The 17,880-nt window shown below is 44.3% G+C and overlaps 1 protein-coding gene across 1 annotated transcript in view; it reads left to right on the top strand.

The window, feature by feature from the left end:
* Positions 1 to 14,315, top strand: part of LOC135556830 (probable phospholipid-transporting ATPase IA) — a 116,596-nt gene extending 102,281 nt beyond the window's left edge. Inside the window, exons 17-20 of the mRNA XM_064990273.1 lie at positions 6,298 to 6,420; positions 11,295 to 11,372; positions 13,916 to 13,978; positions 14,292 to 14,315. Coding sequence (XP_064846345.1) covers positions 6,298 to 6,420; positions 11,295 to 11,372; positions 13,916 to 13,978; positions 14,292 to 14,315 — 288 coding nt within the window. The remainder of the gene's footprint in view (positions 1 to 6,297; positions 6,421 to 11,294; positions 11,373 to 13,915; positions 13,979 to 14,291) is intronic.
* Positions 14,316 to 17,880: the final 3,565 nt, after the last annotated feature.

Here is a 17,880-nt window from a genome sequence, read left to right as displayed (position 1 = left end):
CATAACTTCAGCATATGCAATCAATGCAAAAGATAAGCAAAAATGTTTGTTTTGTTTTCATTAGGCTGTGTTCACTGTTTACAAAACAAAAAACAGTTTACAATGTTCACAAATGTGGGATGAACTGGCCATGAACTATCTAATGGACAATGATGTACAGTGGGGCAAAAAGGCCACCAATTGTGCAAGTTCTCCCACTTAAAAAGATGAGAGGCCTGTACTTTTCATCATAGGTACGCTTCAACTATGACAGAAAAAATGAGGGAAAAAAATCCAGAAAATCACATTGTAGGATTTTTCATTTAAAAAAAAAATGTTTTAAATGTTTGCAAATTTATACAAAATAGAAAAAAACTGTAATATCACATCGACATAAGTTTTCAGACCCTTTACTCAGTACTTTGTTGAAGTACCTTTGACAGTGTTGAGTTTTCTTGGGTATGACGCTACAAGCTTGGCACACTTGTATTTAGGGAGTTTCTCCCATTCTTCTCTGCAAATCCTCTCAAGCTCTGTCAGGTTGGATGGGTAGCATCGCTGCACAGCAATTTTCAGGTCTCTCCAGAGACGTTGGATCAGATTCAACTCCGGGCTCTGGCAGGGCCACTCAAGGACATTCACAGACTTGTCCCGAAGCCACTCCTGCGTTGTCTTGGCTGTGTGCTTAGGGTCGTTGTGTGCTTAGGGTCCTGTTGGAAGGTGAACCTTCACCCCAGTCTGAGGTGCTGAGCACTCTGGAGCAGGTTTTCATCAAGGGTCTCTCTGTACTTTGATCCATTCATCTTTCCCGTTATCCTGACTAGTCTCCCAGTCCCTGCTGCTGAAAAACATCCCCACAGCATGATGCTGCCACCACCATGCTTCACCGTAGGGAAGTTTCCTCCAGATGTGACGCTTGGCATTCAGGCCAAAGAGTTCAATCTTGGTTTCATCAGACCGGAGAATCTTGTTTCTCATGGTTCGAGTCCTTTAGGTTTCTTTTGGCGAACTTCAAGCAGGGTGTCATGTGTCTTTTACTGAGGAGTGGCTTCCGTCTGGCCACTCTACCATGAAGGCCTGATTGGTGGAGTGCTGCAGAAATAGTGGTCCTTCTGGAAGGTTCTCCCATCTCCACAGAGGAACTCTGGAGCTCTGTCAGAGTGACCATCAGGTTCTTTGTCACCTCACAGACCAAGGCCCTTCTCTCCCGTTTGCTCAGTTTGACCGGGCGGCTAGCTCTAGGAAAAGTCTTGGTGCTTCCAAACTTCTTCCATTTAATAATGATGGAGGCCACTGTGTTCTTGGGGACCTTCAATGCTGCAGACATTTTTGGGTACCCTTCCCCAGATCTGTGCCTCAACACAATCCTGTCTCTGAGCTCTTCGGACAATTCCTCTGACCTCATGGCTTGTTTTTTTCTTTGACATGCACTGTAAACTGTGGGACCTTATATAGACAGGTGTGTGCCTTTCCAAATCTTTTACAATCAAGTTGTTGAAACATCTCAAGGATTATCACTGGAAACAGGATGCACCTGAGCTCAAATTTGAGTCTAATAGTAATGGATCTGACTACTTGTTTTTTTTCTTTCTAAAAACCTGTTTTTGCTTTGTCATTATGGGGAATAGTGTGTAGATTGATGAAGGATAAAAATAAGTAATCCATTTTCGAATAAGGCTGTAACGTAACAAAACATGGAAAAAGTCAAGGGATTCGAATACTTTCCGAATGCACTGTACACAGTGCTGTGAAAAAGTATTTGCCCCTTTCTGATTCTCTTTTTTTGTTGAATATTTCTGATGCAGAATGTTATCAAATCTTCAACCATAACCTAATATTAGATAAAGGGAACCTGAGGAAACAAACACAAAATCTTGATACTTATTTCATTTATTTAATTAACAAAGTTATGCAACACCCAATGCCCCTCTGTGGAAAAGTAATTCCCCCTTACACTCAATAACTGGTTGTGCCGTCTTTATCTGGTTGTGCTCTGTATCAAAGAATTCTAAAGGAGAATGTCAGGTCATTCATCCGTGAGCTGAAGCGCAGCTGTGTCATGCAGCAGTACAATGATCCTAAACACACAATAAAGTCTACATCAGAATGGCTGAAAAGCAGCACATTTAAAGTTCTGGAATGGCCTAGTCAAGTCCAGACCTAATCCCGAATTGAGATGTTGTGGCCGGACCTGAAACGAGCCGTTCATGCTCGAAAACCCACAAATGTTGCTGAGTTAAAGCAGTTCTACATGGAAGAGTGGGCCAACCTTCCTCAACAGCGATGTGAGACTGATCAACAACTACAGGAAGCGTTTGGATGCAGTCACTGCAGATAAAGGCGGCACAACCAGTTGTTGAGTGTAAGGGGACAATAACTTTTTCACACAGAGGCATTGGGTGTCGCCTAACTCTGCTTCTAAAATAATTGAAAAAAGTATCAATATATAGCTTTATTTGTGTTTATCTAATATTATGTTTTGGTTTAAGATCTGATCAAATTCAGTGTCCAAAAATATAAAAAATGTAGAAAATCAGAAAGGGGGCAAATACTTAGCTGAATAGGACATCATTAGTGTCCGTGTTTTCACTAATGCAGTAATGGAATCAATTATGTCTTGAAGGTCCTTGTGATTATGAAAAGCCTGGCTTTCATTAGGTTACTCACTGAGGAAAGATAAGACTATTTCCTCATCCAACATTGTATCTGATAGCGTCTTTGCTAACAGGCCGTTGGTTGAGTATACTGGGCTTTTGAGTTTACTAACTTTATCCTCAATTCTGGGTTTTGTGATGGGACATGTTGAACAATGCAAAACAGTGTGGTTAAGTAACTTCTGGCGCCGACAGAGATGGTCGCCTCGCTTCGCGTTCCTAGGAAACTATGCAGGTTTTTTTTATGTGTTATTTCTTACATTAATACCCCAGGTCATCTCAGGTTTCATTACATACAGTCGAGAAGAACTACTGAATATAAGATCAGCGTCAACTCACCATCAGTACGACCAAGAATATGACTTTCGCAAAGCGGATCCTGTGTTCTGCCTTTCAACCAGGACAACGGAATGGATCCCAAAAAAATGACTCCGTAAAAGTGGGAAACGAGGCGGTCTTCTGGTCAGACTCCGGAGACGGGCACATCGTGCACCACTCCCTAGCATTCTTCTGTCCAATGTCCAGTCTCTTGACAACAAGGTTGATGAAATCCGAGCAAGGGTAGCATTTAAGAGGGATATCAGAGACTGTAACGTTCTTTGCTTCACGGAAACATGGCTCACTGGAGAGACGCTATCGGAGGTGGTGCAGCCAGCGGGTTTCTCCATGCATCGCGCCGACAGAAACAAACATCTTTCTGGTAAGAAGAGGGGCGGGGGCGTATGCCTTATGGCTAACGAGACGTGGTGTGATCACAGAAACATACAGGAACTCAAATCCTTCTGTTCACCTGATTTAGAATTCCTCACAATCAAATGTCGACCACATTATCTACCAAGAAAATTCTCTTCGATTATAATCACAGCCGTATATATTCCCCCCCAAGCAGACACATCGATGGCTCTGAACGAACTTTATTTGACTCTTTGCAAACTGGAATCCATACATCCTGAGGCTGCATTCATTGTAGCTGGGGATTGTAACAAGGCTAATCTGAAAACAAGACTCCCTAAATTGTATCAGCATATCGATTGCGCAACCAGGGCTGGCAAAACCTTGGATCATTGTTATTCTAACTTCCGTGATGCATATAAGGCCCTGCCCCGACCCTCCTTTCGGAAAAGCTGACCACGACTCCATTTTGCTGATCCCTGTCTACAGACAGAAACTAAAACAAGAAGCTCCCACGCTGAGGTCTGTCCAACGCTGGTCCGACCAAGCTGATTCCACACTCCAAGACTGCTTCCATCACGTGGACTGGGATATGTTTCGTATTGCGTCAGACAACAACATTGACGAATACGCTGATTCGGTGTGCGAGTTCATTAGAATGTGCTTTGAAGATGTCGTTCCCATAGCAACGATTAAAACATTCCCTAACCAGAAACCGTGGATTGATGGCAGCATTCGCGTGAAACTGAAAGCGTAAACCACTGCTTTTAATCAGGGCAAGGTGACTGGTAACATGACCGAATACAAACAGTGCAGCTATTCCCTCCGCAAGGCTATCAAACAAGCTAAGCGTCAGTATAGAGACAAAGTAGAATCTCAATTCAACGGCTCAGACACAAGAGGTATGTCGCAGGGTCTACAGTCAATCACGGACTACAAAAAGAAAACCAGCCCAGTCACGGACCAGGATGTCTTGCTCCCAGGCAGACTAAATAGCTTTTTTTGCCAGCTTTGAGGACAATACAGTGCCACTGACACGGCCTGCAACGAAAACATGCGGACTCTCCTTCACTGCAGCCGAGGTGAGTAAAACATTTAAACGTGTTAACCCTCGCAAGGCTGCAGGCCCATACGGCATCCCCAGCCGCGCCCTCAGAGCATGCGCAGACCAGCTGGCTGGTGTGTTTACGGACAAATTCAATCAATCCCTATACCAGTCTGCTGTTCCCACATGCTTCAAGAGGGCCACCATTGTTCCTGTTCCCAAGAAAGCTAAGGTAACTGAGCTAAACGACTTCCGCCCCGTAGCACTCACTTCCGTCATCTTGAAGTGCTTTGAGAGACTAGTCAAGGACCATATCACCTCCACCCTACCTGACACCCTAGACCCACTCCACTTTGCTTACCGCCCAAATAGGTCCACAGACGATGCAATCTCAACCACACTGCACACTGCCCTAACCCATCTGGACAAGAGGAATACCTATGTGAGAATGCTGTTCATCGACTACAGCTCGGCATTCAACACCATAGTGCCCTCCAAGCTTGTCATCAAGCTCGAGACCCTGGGTCTCGACCCCGCCCTGTGCAACTGGGTACTGGACTTCCTGACGGGCCGCCCCCAGGTGGTGAGGGTAGGCAACAACATCTCCACCCCGCTGATCCTCAACACTGGGGTCCCACAAGGGTGCGTTCTGAGCCCTCTCTTGTTCTCCCTGTTCACCCACGACTGCGTGGCCACGCACGCCTCCAACTCAATCATCAAGTTTGCAGACAACACAACAGTGGTAGGCTTGATTACCAACAACGACGAGACGGCCTACAGGGAGGAGGTGAGGGCCCTCGGAGTGAGGTGTCAGGAAAATAACCTCACACTCAACGTCAACAAAACTAAGGAGATGATTGTGGGCTTCAGGAAACAGCAGAGGGAACACCCCCCTATCCACATCGATGGAACAGTAGTGGAGAGGGTAGTAAGTTTTATGTTCCTCAGCATACACATCACAGACAAACTGAATTGGTCCACCCACACAGACAGCATCGTGAAGAAGGCGCAGCAGCGCCTCTTCAACCTCAGGAGGCTGAAGAAATTCGTCTTGTCACCAAAAGCACTCACAAACTTCTACAGATGCACAATCGAGAGCATCCTGGCGGGCTGTATCACCGCCTGGTACGGCAACTGCTCCGCCCACAACTGTAAGGCTCTCCAGAGGGTAGTGAGGTCTGCACAATGCATCACCGGGGGCAAACGACCTGCCTTCCAGGACACCTACACCACCCGATGTTACAGGAAGGCCATAAAGATCATCAAAGACAACCACCCGAGCCACTTCCTGTTCACCCCGCTATCATCCAGAAGGCGAGGTCAGTACAGGTGCATCAAAGCTGGGACCGAGAGACTGAAAAACAGCTTCTATCTCAAGGCCATCAGACTGTTAAACAGCAACCACTAACATTGAGTGGCTGCTGCCAACACACTGACACAACTCCAGCCACTTTAATAATGGGAATTGATGGGAAATGATGTAAAATATATCACTATCCACTTTAAACAATGCTACCTAATATAATGTTTACATACCCTACATTATCCATCTCATATGTATACGTATATACTGTACTCTATATCATCTACTGCATCCTTATGTAATACATGTATCACTAGCCACTTTAACTATGCCACTTTGTTTACATACTCATCTCATATGTATATACTGTACTCGATACCATCTACGGTATCTTGCCTATGCTGCTCCGTACCATCACTCATTCATATATCTTTATGTACATATTCTTTATCCCCTTACACCTGTGTATAAGACAGTAGTTTTGGAATTGTTAGTTAGATTACTTGTTGGTTATTACTGCATTGTCGGAACTAGAAGCACAAGCATTTCGCTACACTCGCATTAACATCTGCTAACCATGTGTATGTGACAAATAAAATTTGATTTGATTTGGTTTCATTTGGCATGTGTGTTTGTGTGTTTAGATTGTCACCGCTCTGCCTCCTCTCACTCTGGGAATATTTGAACGCTCATGCAGGAAAGAGAACATGTTGAAGTACCCGGAACTCTACAAAACCTCCCAGAATGCCATGGGTTTCAACACCAAGGTAGGTCTGTGTCTGGACGTTAGAAGAACATTGTCTCAACGATTCCTTAATTTTCTGTCATTCCACTTTTACCCCTCATGTTGTTTGTCTGGGCCACATTTCCATTCATAGTGTAGTAAACTCTTAAGTATTAAGTATTTTCTAAGCTTAAATAGGTTTACTAAAGTTTACTTAGCACAAACAAAAAGGGAGATATAAGACTGCAATCAACCAGGCGTTTTCTTTTTCTTCTAACCTCTGTTCTGTCTCCAAATTGACATCCTTTACACACAATGGAGACCTGATAAGCTCCGAAATGCTCCAAACTGATTTTGGGCCAGTCTAATGACAGAGAATGAATCTGCTCGTCTGTCCCAATTGGTCTGTGTCTTACACATGGGGTCTCTCCACATAATGATCACCAGTCTTACCAGGTTCAGTGGTCAGAGGGTGTCTGCCTGCCTGTCTCTCTGTCTATTGGGGGGGCTGTCCGTTAGCTTACCCCTGCTGTCTGTTAACAAAGATGTCTCCCCTTCTCCATGCCTACCCCCCTTCTACGGCCTTTAACCCCCCATCCACGGCACACCTAGCCCCTTACTTTACAGGCGTGGAGACCCGGTTAGTGCCGCATGGAGACAGATTAAAGCCCGAGTGGCCATGGAGGTCAGGGACGACAGCGGGAGTGGGGAGATAGCGGGCCATAGAGAGGGGTGGAGATTAAAGGGAGAGAGGAGGATGTGATGGCATAAACTGTGGAAAATTATGATTGTTTTTTAAGCAAGGGGCTGTTTGAACTGGAGGCCTTCTGCCTGGTCGGGCTGGCTTAGCCTAAGTACTGTAAATAAGATAACCCCAGTCTGCATGAGGTCAGTCACCTCACAGTTAGAGCTGACCCATGGACCTCAGCCGGCATGTCCCCCTCACAGCTTTTATTTCTGTTTGGGTGAGAGATGGGCTCCATATGGCCAAGTGTTATATGACCCTCCAGGGAATAGCAGGGTGACATTGTGCAAGGCAGGCCGCAGTCTCAGTTTTGTGGTTTCAAGTTGCCCTGCAAATCAAGACTGACTTGTTGATTCAAATAGTTTTTCCTCCATTTTCATTTGACCCCTTGCTAAAGCCCTTTAACAATGACTTGTCCAGGTCACTGTGGTGTTTTCACTGGCCTGTCCATGCTTTCCCTCCGAAAAATGTCCATGCCGCATGGCCCGAGGCAAGGTGCAAAAATCCAGCAGGAATTTGCCCGAAACCCCATTCTATCTGCATGCCTGTCTCTTTTGTACACGACAGATACTGTCTGAGCAAATTAGGAGGTAAGAGAGAAGGGTGTGAAATATTTCAGGCGTCGCCGCCTGCACCACTGTGTCTCCCTTCATTTTTAATTGCATTTTCCTGACACTTAAGTCCCTCTAATAAACCTCAGTCCCCCGATGTGGCCCCCAGTAATTACACCGCCTCACCATTTCCCTCCATTTACTCCTCCCCCACTACCTCCTCTCGTCCCTCGCTTTGCGCAACAGCATTGAAGAGGAAGGACAGGAAATATTTGACCCGATATAAACGACATCCTTTCATGCTTTTTTAAGCAATTAGGTGCCGCACAATGGGCCCGAATCTTTTAGCCAGGGCACGGACATGGACGGGCCGGCATTCATGCCAAAGTTCTTAGCAACCTGCCGGGATACAGCGGTGGGGGGAGGGGAGTGAGGCTTCACTATGACAAATGATTATGAACATTTATTGATTTAATTAGCATTCATTAGGGTGCTGGGCATTTATAAAGGCTTATTGTTCCACGCGGTGTTGTGTTGGGGCAGAGTGAGGACGTTGATGTGATGTGGGGTTATTGTTCCACACTGTGTTGTGTTGGGGCAGAGTGAGGACTGTGATGTATGGTGGGGTTATTGTTCCACACTGTGTTGTGTTGGGGCAGAGTGAGGACGGTGATGTGAGGTGGGGTTGTTGTTCCACACTGGGTTGTGTTGGGGAAGAGTGAGGACGGTGATGTGAGGTGGGGTTATTGTTCCACACTGTGTTGTGTTGGGGCAGAGTGAGGAGGGTGATGTGAGGTGGGGTAGGGGTGGTGGAGACAGGGACAGAGGGGAAAGTTGTAGGCTACTTGCCAGTTGAGGCTAATTGGGTGTAAACGTGTAATGGTAGCATTGGAAGATAATCTATAACACATTGAACCACAGAGATGGGGGGGGGGGTCATCCATCACAATATACTAGCCATATCAAAGTTTCAAATGCTGGGCATAATATTGTTTATATGAGGTCATACAATAAGTTTTGTAGTGATTCCTATGTTGTTGATGTGAAGAATATTTGTTGGTCCGTGGTGTGGAATGACGAGCAACCAGATGTTGATGAGAGAAGTTGATGGGGGCTGTTTTGTTAGACTTCAGTGCGGCTTTTGACATTATTGATCATAGTCTGTTGCTGGAAAAACCTATGTGTTATGGCTTTACACCCCCTGCTATATTATGGTTAAAGAGCTACCTGTCTGACAGAACACAGAGGGTGTTCTTTAATTGAAGCCTCCAACAAATGGAAGCCGCCAACAAAATCCAGGAAGAATCAGGAATTCCTCAGGGCAGCTGTCTAGGCCCCTTACTTTTTTCAATCTTTACTAACGACATGCCACTGGCTTTGAGTAAAACCAGTGCGTCTATGTATGCAGATGACTCAACACTATACACGTCAGCTACCACAGCGACTGAAATGACAGCAACACTTAAAGAGTTGCAGTTAGTTTCAGAATGGGTTGCAAGGAATAAGTTAAGTCCTAAATATTTCAAAAACTAAAAGCATTGTATTTGGGACAAATCATTCACTAAACCCTAAACCTCAACTAAATATTGTAATGAATAATGTGGAAATTGAGCAAGTTGAGGAGACTAAACTGCTTGAAATATCCCTGGATTATAAACTGTCATGGTCAAAACATCTTGATACAACAGTAGCTATGATGTGGAGAACTCGGTCTATAATAAAGTGTTACTCTGCATTCCTAACAGCACTATAAACAAATCAGGTCCTACAGGCCCTAGTTTTGTCACACCTGGGCTACTGTTCAGTCGTGTGGTCAGGTGACACAAAGAGTAATTGTAATTGCCACAAAGAGGGAATTGTAATTGGCTCAGAACAGGGCGGCACGGCTGGCCTTGGATGTACACAGAGAGCTAACATTGTCAATCTCTCCTGGCTCAAAGTGGAGGAGAGAATAACTTCATCACTATTTGTATTTATGAGAGGTATTGACATGTTGAATGCACCGAGCTGTCTGTTTGAACTACTGGCACACAGCTCCGACACCCATGCATACCCAACAAGACATGCCATCAGAGGTCTCTTCACAGTCCCCAAGTCCAGAACAGACTATGGGAGGCGCACAGTACTACATAGTGCCATGACTACATGGAACTCTATTCCACATCAAGTAACACATGCCAGCATTAAAATTAGATTTAAAAACAGATAAAAATACACCTTATGGAACAGCAGGGACTGTGAAGCAACACAAACATAGACATATGCATGCAAACACAGAATAACATATGCACTATACACACATGTACACATGGATTTTGTGTTATAGATATGTGGTAGTAGAGTAGAGGCCTGAAGCTTAATATGTTGTGAAATCTGTTATGAAGGTACTGTAATGTTTTTTAAATGTATAATTGCTGATTTTTCTGGACCCCAGGAAGAGTAGCTGCTGCCTTGGCAAAAACGCAACTTCAATAAGCCGGTCGGTTTTATAATTTGTCTTAAATAATTGTGTTTTCATCGACCAATTTTATGAGGTTGACAAGAGTGCTTTTTACGGAAGTGTGCCATTAAATTGGTATGGTATCCTGCCAGAAATGTGAAAAGTGAAAATCTTGAGAGAGTAAAGTGATTTTTTTCCAACTCAGAATGTGCTCCTTGCTGTTTTCTAAAAATCTATTTAAAACTTTTAGGAATAACAGAGCAGTGATTGGAGCAGGTTCGGGGAACAAGGGGGCATGAATGCAGTTTTGTTTTGGCAGGGTTGATTACACGGCCATTTCATGCTGCATCATCCTTTAGTGTTGTGTTTGGTGACATCTGTGCATAATGTACATTTGAAACAGTGTTTTTGGAAAAAAGGACTATAAACGTCTCATCCAAGGTCCACACACAACAACGCACACATACTGTAGAGTCGCCTGTGTGGAAACGCACAACGCATATACACACACACACTACTGTTTTCTTACTTTTCCAGCTTCTTATGAATTACCGTAAAAACAAGTTAATTCACTTCAAACTTCTCTGTGTTTTTAGATTGATTTCTGCTTTCTGCTCTTCATTTATTTTTGTGCCATCTTAAATTCACATATGAAAGACTTTTGAAATTGATGAGGAAGTCTACAGGAAAGGAGGGGGAAAGGAAAACTTCCCCCCACCACAAACCATCACACTGACATAGCCCACCCGACTTTCATGCTCTCTCACACACACACACACACACACACACACACACACACACACACACACACACACACACACACACACACACACACACACACACACACACACACACACACACACACACACACACACACACACACACACACACACACACACACACACACACATCCCTGCACCCTCTCTCCTCCAGTACTACACCAACACACAGGAGGATATACAAAGTGTCTGTCAGCGGGGTGGCCATTCAGACAGGGGGCCCTACAAAACCTCCACTTAGCCGAGTGCTGAGCCAGGACAAAGAGCCCAGGTCAGGGGTCGCTAGGCAAGTTCAGTCAGCAACGGGGTTTCTCATGCTTCTTCTCTCCTTCTTTGACCCTGGAACCCACCAACACACCCAACCCCCTCCCTTCTCCATCCCTCTCTCCCCCCTCCTTGCAGGTCTTCTGGGCCCATTGTCTGAACGGCCTCTTCCACTCTGTCATCCTTTTCTGGGGCCCCCTCCTAGCCTTCCAGCATGATAAGCACCTCCCAGAGACTCTAACCCTAACCTGCCAGAGACTCATCTGTCTTTTAAGGGTGTGTCTCAAACGGCACCATATTTGCTACAGTATATGGCAGGGTTCCCCAACTGGTAGCCCGTGGACCAAATTATTTTAAAATAAAATAAACAAATCAGCTCGAAGTGATTTTTGGGAAATATGTTCCAAAGTATTCCCAGGCATAATAGAGAGACATACTACTGTAAGTGATCATATACAAACGTAAGCAAGGTTTGAAATTATTGTGTTTTGGTCAAATATTATATCTGTTTGGAATTATTGCGGTCAATTTGCAGTCTAGAAATTATTTGTAATTATGTTCTGGCCCCTAACCATGCTCTGAAGAAAATAAGTGTCCCACAGCTGAATCTGTACTCAACAAAAATATAAACGCAACAATTTCAAAGATTTTACTGAGTTACAGTTCATAAAACGGAAATCAGTCAATTTAAATCAATTCATTAGACTCTAATATACACATTTCACATGATTGGGCAGGGGCACAGCCATGGGTGGGCTGGGAGGGCATAGCCCCACCCACTTTGGAGCCTGGCCAAGCCAATCAGAATTAGTTTTCCGCCACAAAAGGGTTTTATTATACACAGAAAAACTCCTCAGCACCTCCACCTCCCCCTCATCAGACAATCCCGCGGGTGAAGAAGGCGGATGTGGAGGTCCTGGGCTGGCGTGGTTACACGTGGTCTGCGGTTGTGAGCCCGATTGGATGTACTGCCAAATTATTTAAATGACATTGGAGGCGGCTTATGGTAGAGAAATAAACGTAAAATTATCTGGCCACAGCTCTGTTGGACATTTGTGCGTATGGAACATTTTTGGGATCTTTTATTTCAGCTCATGAATCATGGGACCAACACTTCACATGTTGCGTTTATATTTTTGTTCAGTATAGTTAATGATCCCAGGTATATGGTGTACTGCTTTTGACCAGGTAGTGTTCTATATTGAGAGTAGGGTGCTGTTTGGGACTGAGGCAGGATTTCTAGTCTCTACAGGCTCTGGGTGTAGTGGGATCCAGTTAACACACATACCTTGTCTCGATTACTTTTCTTTTTACCCACTAGCCTCATGAATTATAAACATTGGCATCTATGTAGTCTTGGCTGCTGGACCCAGAGGACCACACAGGCTTGGGCCTGCTCTCCAAACAAAGCCCAGAGAGAAGCCCCTTCAGTCTGACTGACAGGTTGTCAGCAATGCCTCAGCACACACATCGACATGTGACTAGCAGGAAGCAAAGGGGAGCCAGACTCTCTCTCTCTCTCCCTCTCTCGTTCTTGTTCTCTCCCTCTCTCTCTCTCTTGTTCTCCCTCTCTTTCTCTCTCTCTCTCTCTCTCTCTCTCTCTTCTTGTTCTCTCCTTCTCTCTCTCTCTCTCTCTCTCTCTCTCTCTCTCTCTCTCTCCCTCTCTCGTTCTTGTTCTCTCCCTCTCTCTCTCTCCCTCTCTCGTTCTTGTTCTCTCCCTTTCTCTCGCTCTCTCTCTCTCTCTCGTTCTTGTTCTCTCCCTCTCTCTCTCTCTCTCTCTTGTTCTCTCTCTCGTTCTTGTTCTCTCTCTCTCTCTCTCTCCTGCTCTAACACTCTCCCCAGGCACGCCCATGTGTTGAATTTTGAGGATATGTTTTATTTACATGTACATTTTATTCACTTGGCAGACACTCAGAAATTAGGGAGTGTTAAAGTATATACTTCCAGTACAGTACAGGAGCCACATTTTCTGAAACTGTTCAAAAGTTGACCCATTCCTTTACTGGTATTTGAGTAGCAGTTTTATTTTAAGCTTTTATTTGAATACTTGTCAAATATTATTAGACTAATTATATTTGTCAAATATTATTAGACTAATTCTATTTGTCAAAGATTATTAGACTAATTCTATTTGTTAAAGATTACTGGAGTATTTCTTGTTTTTGTTTTCAATAATAACCAGGAAAATTGGGTCATGTCAACCATAGTCCAGACTGCTTCCTGATTGCTCCATCAGGTTGCTCCATCAACCATATGCAATGGACACACTCTGAGGGTCCACACACACACACACACACACACACACACACACACACACACACACACACACACACACACACACACACACACACACACACACACACACACACACACACACAGGACGGCAACTCAACAGTGCCGTTTTACTCCAGTGTCCAGTGTTACATCCCACTGCGTGCTCCAATGGGGCATTATGCTCGCCTGCACATAATGTACAGAGTACTGTACTCACAGTCTGCACTCTTTTCTGTTTATAGTGCACTGCTTTTGACCAGGGCCCAAAGGGCTCTGGTCAAAAGTAGTGCACTGTATAGGGAATAGGGTGCCATTGTGATGCAGACACATTCAATGCCCTGGTTTGTTATTTGGGTTGTTTACTCCATAGCAGAGATTTCACATAATTTTCCCCTGGTCTGATTGAACTCAGTTTCTTAAAAACACGGCCGTGAAGAGGGACATGACCACACATCTAAAGGCTTTTCATGTTGATCATTTTCACAGATACAGTCTTCGGAAACGGAAAGACCCCGGACTATCTCCTCTTAGGCAACATGGTTTATACAGTAAGTACGCATCTGAAATGGCATATTTTTCCCTTTAAACAGTGCATTCAGAAAGTATTCAGATTTTGTTACGATACAGCCTTATTTTAAAATGTATTAAAACAACTTTTTCCCCTCATCAATCTACACACAATACCCAATAATGACAAAGAAAAAACATTTTTTTTTAGAAATGTTCCAATTTTTTTTTTATGAAAATAATATCACATTCAGACATTTTACTCAATACTTTGTTGAAGCACCTTTGGCAGTGATTACAGCCTCGAGTCTTCTTGGGTATGACTCTACAAGCTTGGCACATTTGTATTTGCAGAGTTTCTCCCATTCTTCTCTGTAGATCCTATCAAGCTCGGTCAGATTGGATGGGGAGCGTCGCTGCACGGCTATTTTCAGGTCTCTCCAGAGATGGTCGATCGGGTTTAAGTCCAGGCTCTGGCTGGGCCACTCAGGGATATTCAGAGACTTGTCCCGAAGCCACTCCTGCATTGTCTTGGCTGTGTGCTTAGGGTCGTTGTCCTGTTGGAAGGTGAACCTTCACCCCAGTCTGAGGTCCTGAGCATTCTGGAGCAGGTTTTCATCAAGGATCTCTCTGTACTTTGCTCTGTTCATCTGTCCCTTGATCCTGACTAGGGTTGCACATTTTGGGGAATATTCAGAGGTGGAAACTGTCCATGGGAATTAACGGGAATATATTGGAATTAACGGAAATATATGCAAATTAATATTAATACCCTTTAAAAGTAGATGTTTTTTGCATTGGATATATTTGCCATATCATATGGAGACAGAAACATAAACATTTTACCTTATCATAAGTAGACATAACTGCAAATGATTAAATCCAATAGAAGAAAAATCATTTATTTGGTTATGAATTGAGCTTTAATTAAATGAGTTGACTCTTCACATGGGATGATTTCACTGAACATCAAAATACAGGTAATATTGAATGATCCACAATGATCCATTGCATAAAATGATAGTCTCGAAACTAAGGCATTGGTTGTCTTCCTCTCAGGATTCCATGTCTTTTCCCTGGACCTCCTCAATGTCCACCTTTGAACATCAGACTCTGAGGCCTCATCTTCACTGTCACTTTCCAAGCTTATTGAGGATGGCTTGTTGTCAGGCTCAAAGAGCCTCAAATTTGCCCAATTGGCCACCAATCTTTCAATCCTGTATTGGTCAGCCTGTTGCGTGCTTTGGTGTGTGTGTGTTCCCAAACAAGGACCAGTTGCCCTCTGAGGCTGCTGATGTTGGTGGGATTTAGAGGATGATGGCGGCAACAGGAGAAAGCGCCTCAGATCCACAAAGTCCCTTCCACCAGGTGACGGATGAGACATGTTGGCACGATTGCCATATTGCATCTCATTCCCAAAGCCCTTGCTTGGAACTGTACTTCGCCAGACTGCCAAGAACCTTGCCCTCTTCCAGGCCAAGGTGGCGAGACACAGTAGTGATGACACCATAGGCCTTGTTGATCTCTACACCAGACAGGATGCTCTTGCCAGCATACTTGGGGTTCAACTTGTACGCTGCGGCGTGTATGGGCTTCAGGCAGAAGTCTTGACGCTTTTTGATGTATTTCAGAACTGCAGTTTCCTCTGCTTGGAGCAACAGTGAAGTGGGCATGGCAGTACTGATTTCTTCTCTTACATCTGCAAGCAGAGTCTGAACATCAGACAGGATGGCATTGTCTCCCTCAATCCGTGCAATGGCTACTGCTATAGGTTTCAGGAGTTTCAGGCTGCTTACCACTCTCTCCCAAAATACATCCTCCAGGAGGATCTTCTTGATGGGGCTGTCCATATCTGCAGACTGCGATATGGCCATTTCTTGGAGAGACTCCTTCCCCTCCACGAGACTGTCAAACATGACGACAACACCACCCCAACGGGTGTTGCTGGGCAGCTTCAATGTGGTGCTCTTATTCTTCTCACTTTGCTTGGTGAGGTAGGTTGCTGCTATAACTTGATGACCCTTCATATAGCTAACCAGTTCCTGGCTCTCTTGTAGAGTGTATCCATTGTTTTCAGTGCCATGATGTCCTTGAGGAGCAGATTCAATGCATGAGCAGCACAGCCAATGGGTGTGATGTGAAGGTAGGACTCCCCCACTTAGACCATGCAGCCTTCACTGTCTGTCATCAGTGCAAATACCTTCTGTGGTCCAAGGTTATTGACGACTGCCTTCAGCTCATCTGCAATGTAGAGACCGGTGTCTGTTGTCCCTTGTGTCTGTTGTCCCTTGTGTCGGTGCTCTTGTAGAATGCTGGTTGAGGGGTGGAGATGGTGTAGTTAATTATTCCTTGCCCACGAACATTTGGCCACCCATCAGAGATGATCGCAATACAGTCTGCTTTCTCTATGACTTGCTTGACCTTCACTTTAACCTCTTACATCTATGGGGGCGCTATTTCATTTTTGGATGAAAAACGTTCCCGTTTTAAACAAGATATTTTGTCACAAAAAGATGCTCGACTATGCATATAATTGATAGCATTCGAAAGAAAACACTCTGACGTGTCCAGGAATACCAAGATATTCTCTGTGCGTGCCCTAGAACGTGAGCTTCAGGCAAAACCAAGATGAGATGGCATCCAGGAAATGACAAGGATTTTTGAGGCTCTGTTTTCCATTGTCTCCTTATATGGCTGTGAATGCGAGAGGAATGAGCCTGCCCTTTCTGTCGTTTCCCCAAGGTGTCTGCAGCATTGTGACGTATTTGTAGGCAGATCATTGGAAGATTGACCATAAGAGACCACATTTACCAGGTGTCCGCCCGGTGTCCTGCGCCGAAATTGGTGCGCAAAAGTCACCTGCCAGTATTTTTCCATGCGATACAGAGATGAAAGCAAGCTTCCACGAACTGCATATCAATGAAGAGATATGTGAAAAAACACCTTGAGGATTGATTCCAAACAACGTTTGCCATGTTTCGGTCGATATTATGTAGTTAATCCGGAAAAAGTTTTACGTTGTAGGTGACTGAATTTTCGGTTCGTTTCGGTAGCCAGACGCAATGTAGAAAACGGAACGATTTCTCCTACACACAGACGCTTTCAGGAAAAACTGCGCATTTGGTATGTAACTAAGAGTCTCCTCATTGAAAACATCAGAAGCTCTTCAAAGGTAAATGATTTTATTTATTTGGTTATCTGGTTTTTGTGAAAATGTTGCGTGCTAAATGCTACTCAAAATGCTATGCTAGCTTTGCATACTCTTACACAAATTAGTCAATTTCTATGGTTCAAAAGCATATTTTGAAAATCTGAGATGACAGTGTTGTTAAGAAAAGGCTAAGCTTGAGAGCAGACGCATTATTTTCATTTTATTTGCGATTTTCAGAAATCGTTAACGTTGCGTTATGCTAATGAGCCTGAGGCTTTAGTCACAAACCCGGATCCGGGATGGGGAGTTTCAAGAAGTTAACTCTGTTGAACTCTGCATCCAGCAAATGAGTAGATAAATCATGTCTGGTTGGAGGGGTGCATGCTGGGTGAAGAACATGCATACATCTCTTCCAATACACATTGCCTGTGAGCATCAGAGGTGAACCAGTTGCATACACAGTTCGAGCAAGACATTCATCAGCATTTCTCTGACTACGTTCCTCCATTGAATCAAAAAACTTCTGATTCCAGTAGGACCATAACCTGTTGCTATCGATAAGGTGTCTGATTCATCATTTTCACCTCGAAAGGAAGTAGAGGGACTTTTGTCAGAGGTTGCTAGTTGTGAACGCTGAGGAAACTTTATGCACTTGGCCAGATAATTCTGCAATTTTGTTGCATTCTTCACATATGATTTGGCAGAGTATTTGCAAATGTACACAGCTTTTCAGCTTTTCCTTCTATATTAGTTGCAGTGAAATGCCTCCACATGTTCCTGTAAAGATTCGGG

Source organism: Oncorhynchus masou, chromosome 15 (assembly GCF_036934945.1).
Source record: "Oncorhynchus masou masou isolate Uvic2021 chromosome 15, UVic_Omas_1.1, whole genome shotgun sequence".
NCBI lineage: Eukaryota > Metazoa > Chordata > Actinopteri > Salmoniformes > Salmonidae > Oncorhynchus > Oncorhynchus masou.
The sequence above is the reverse complement of the archived record's forward strand: the minus strand, read 5'-3'. Positions and strand labels throughout refer to the sequence as shown.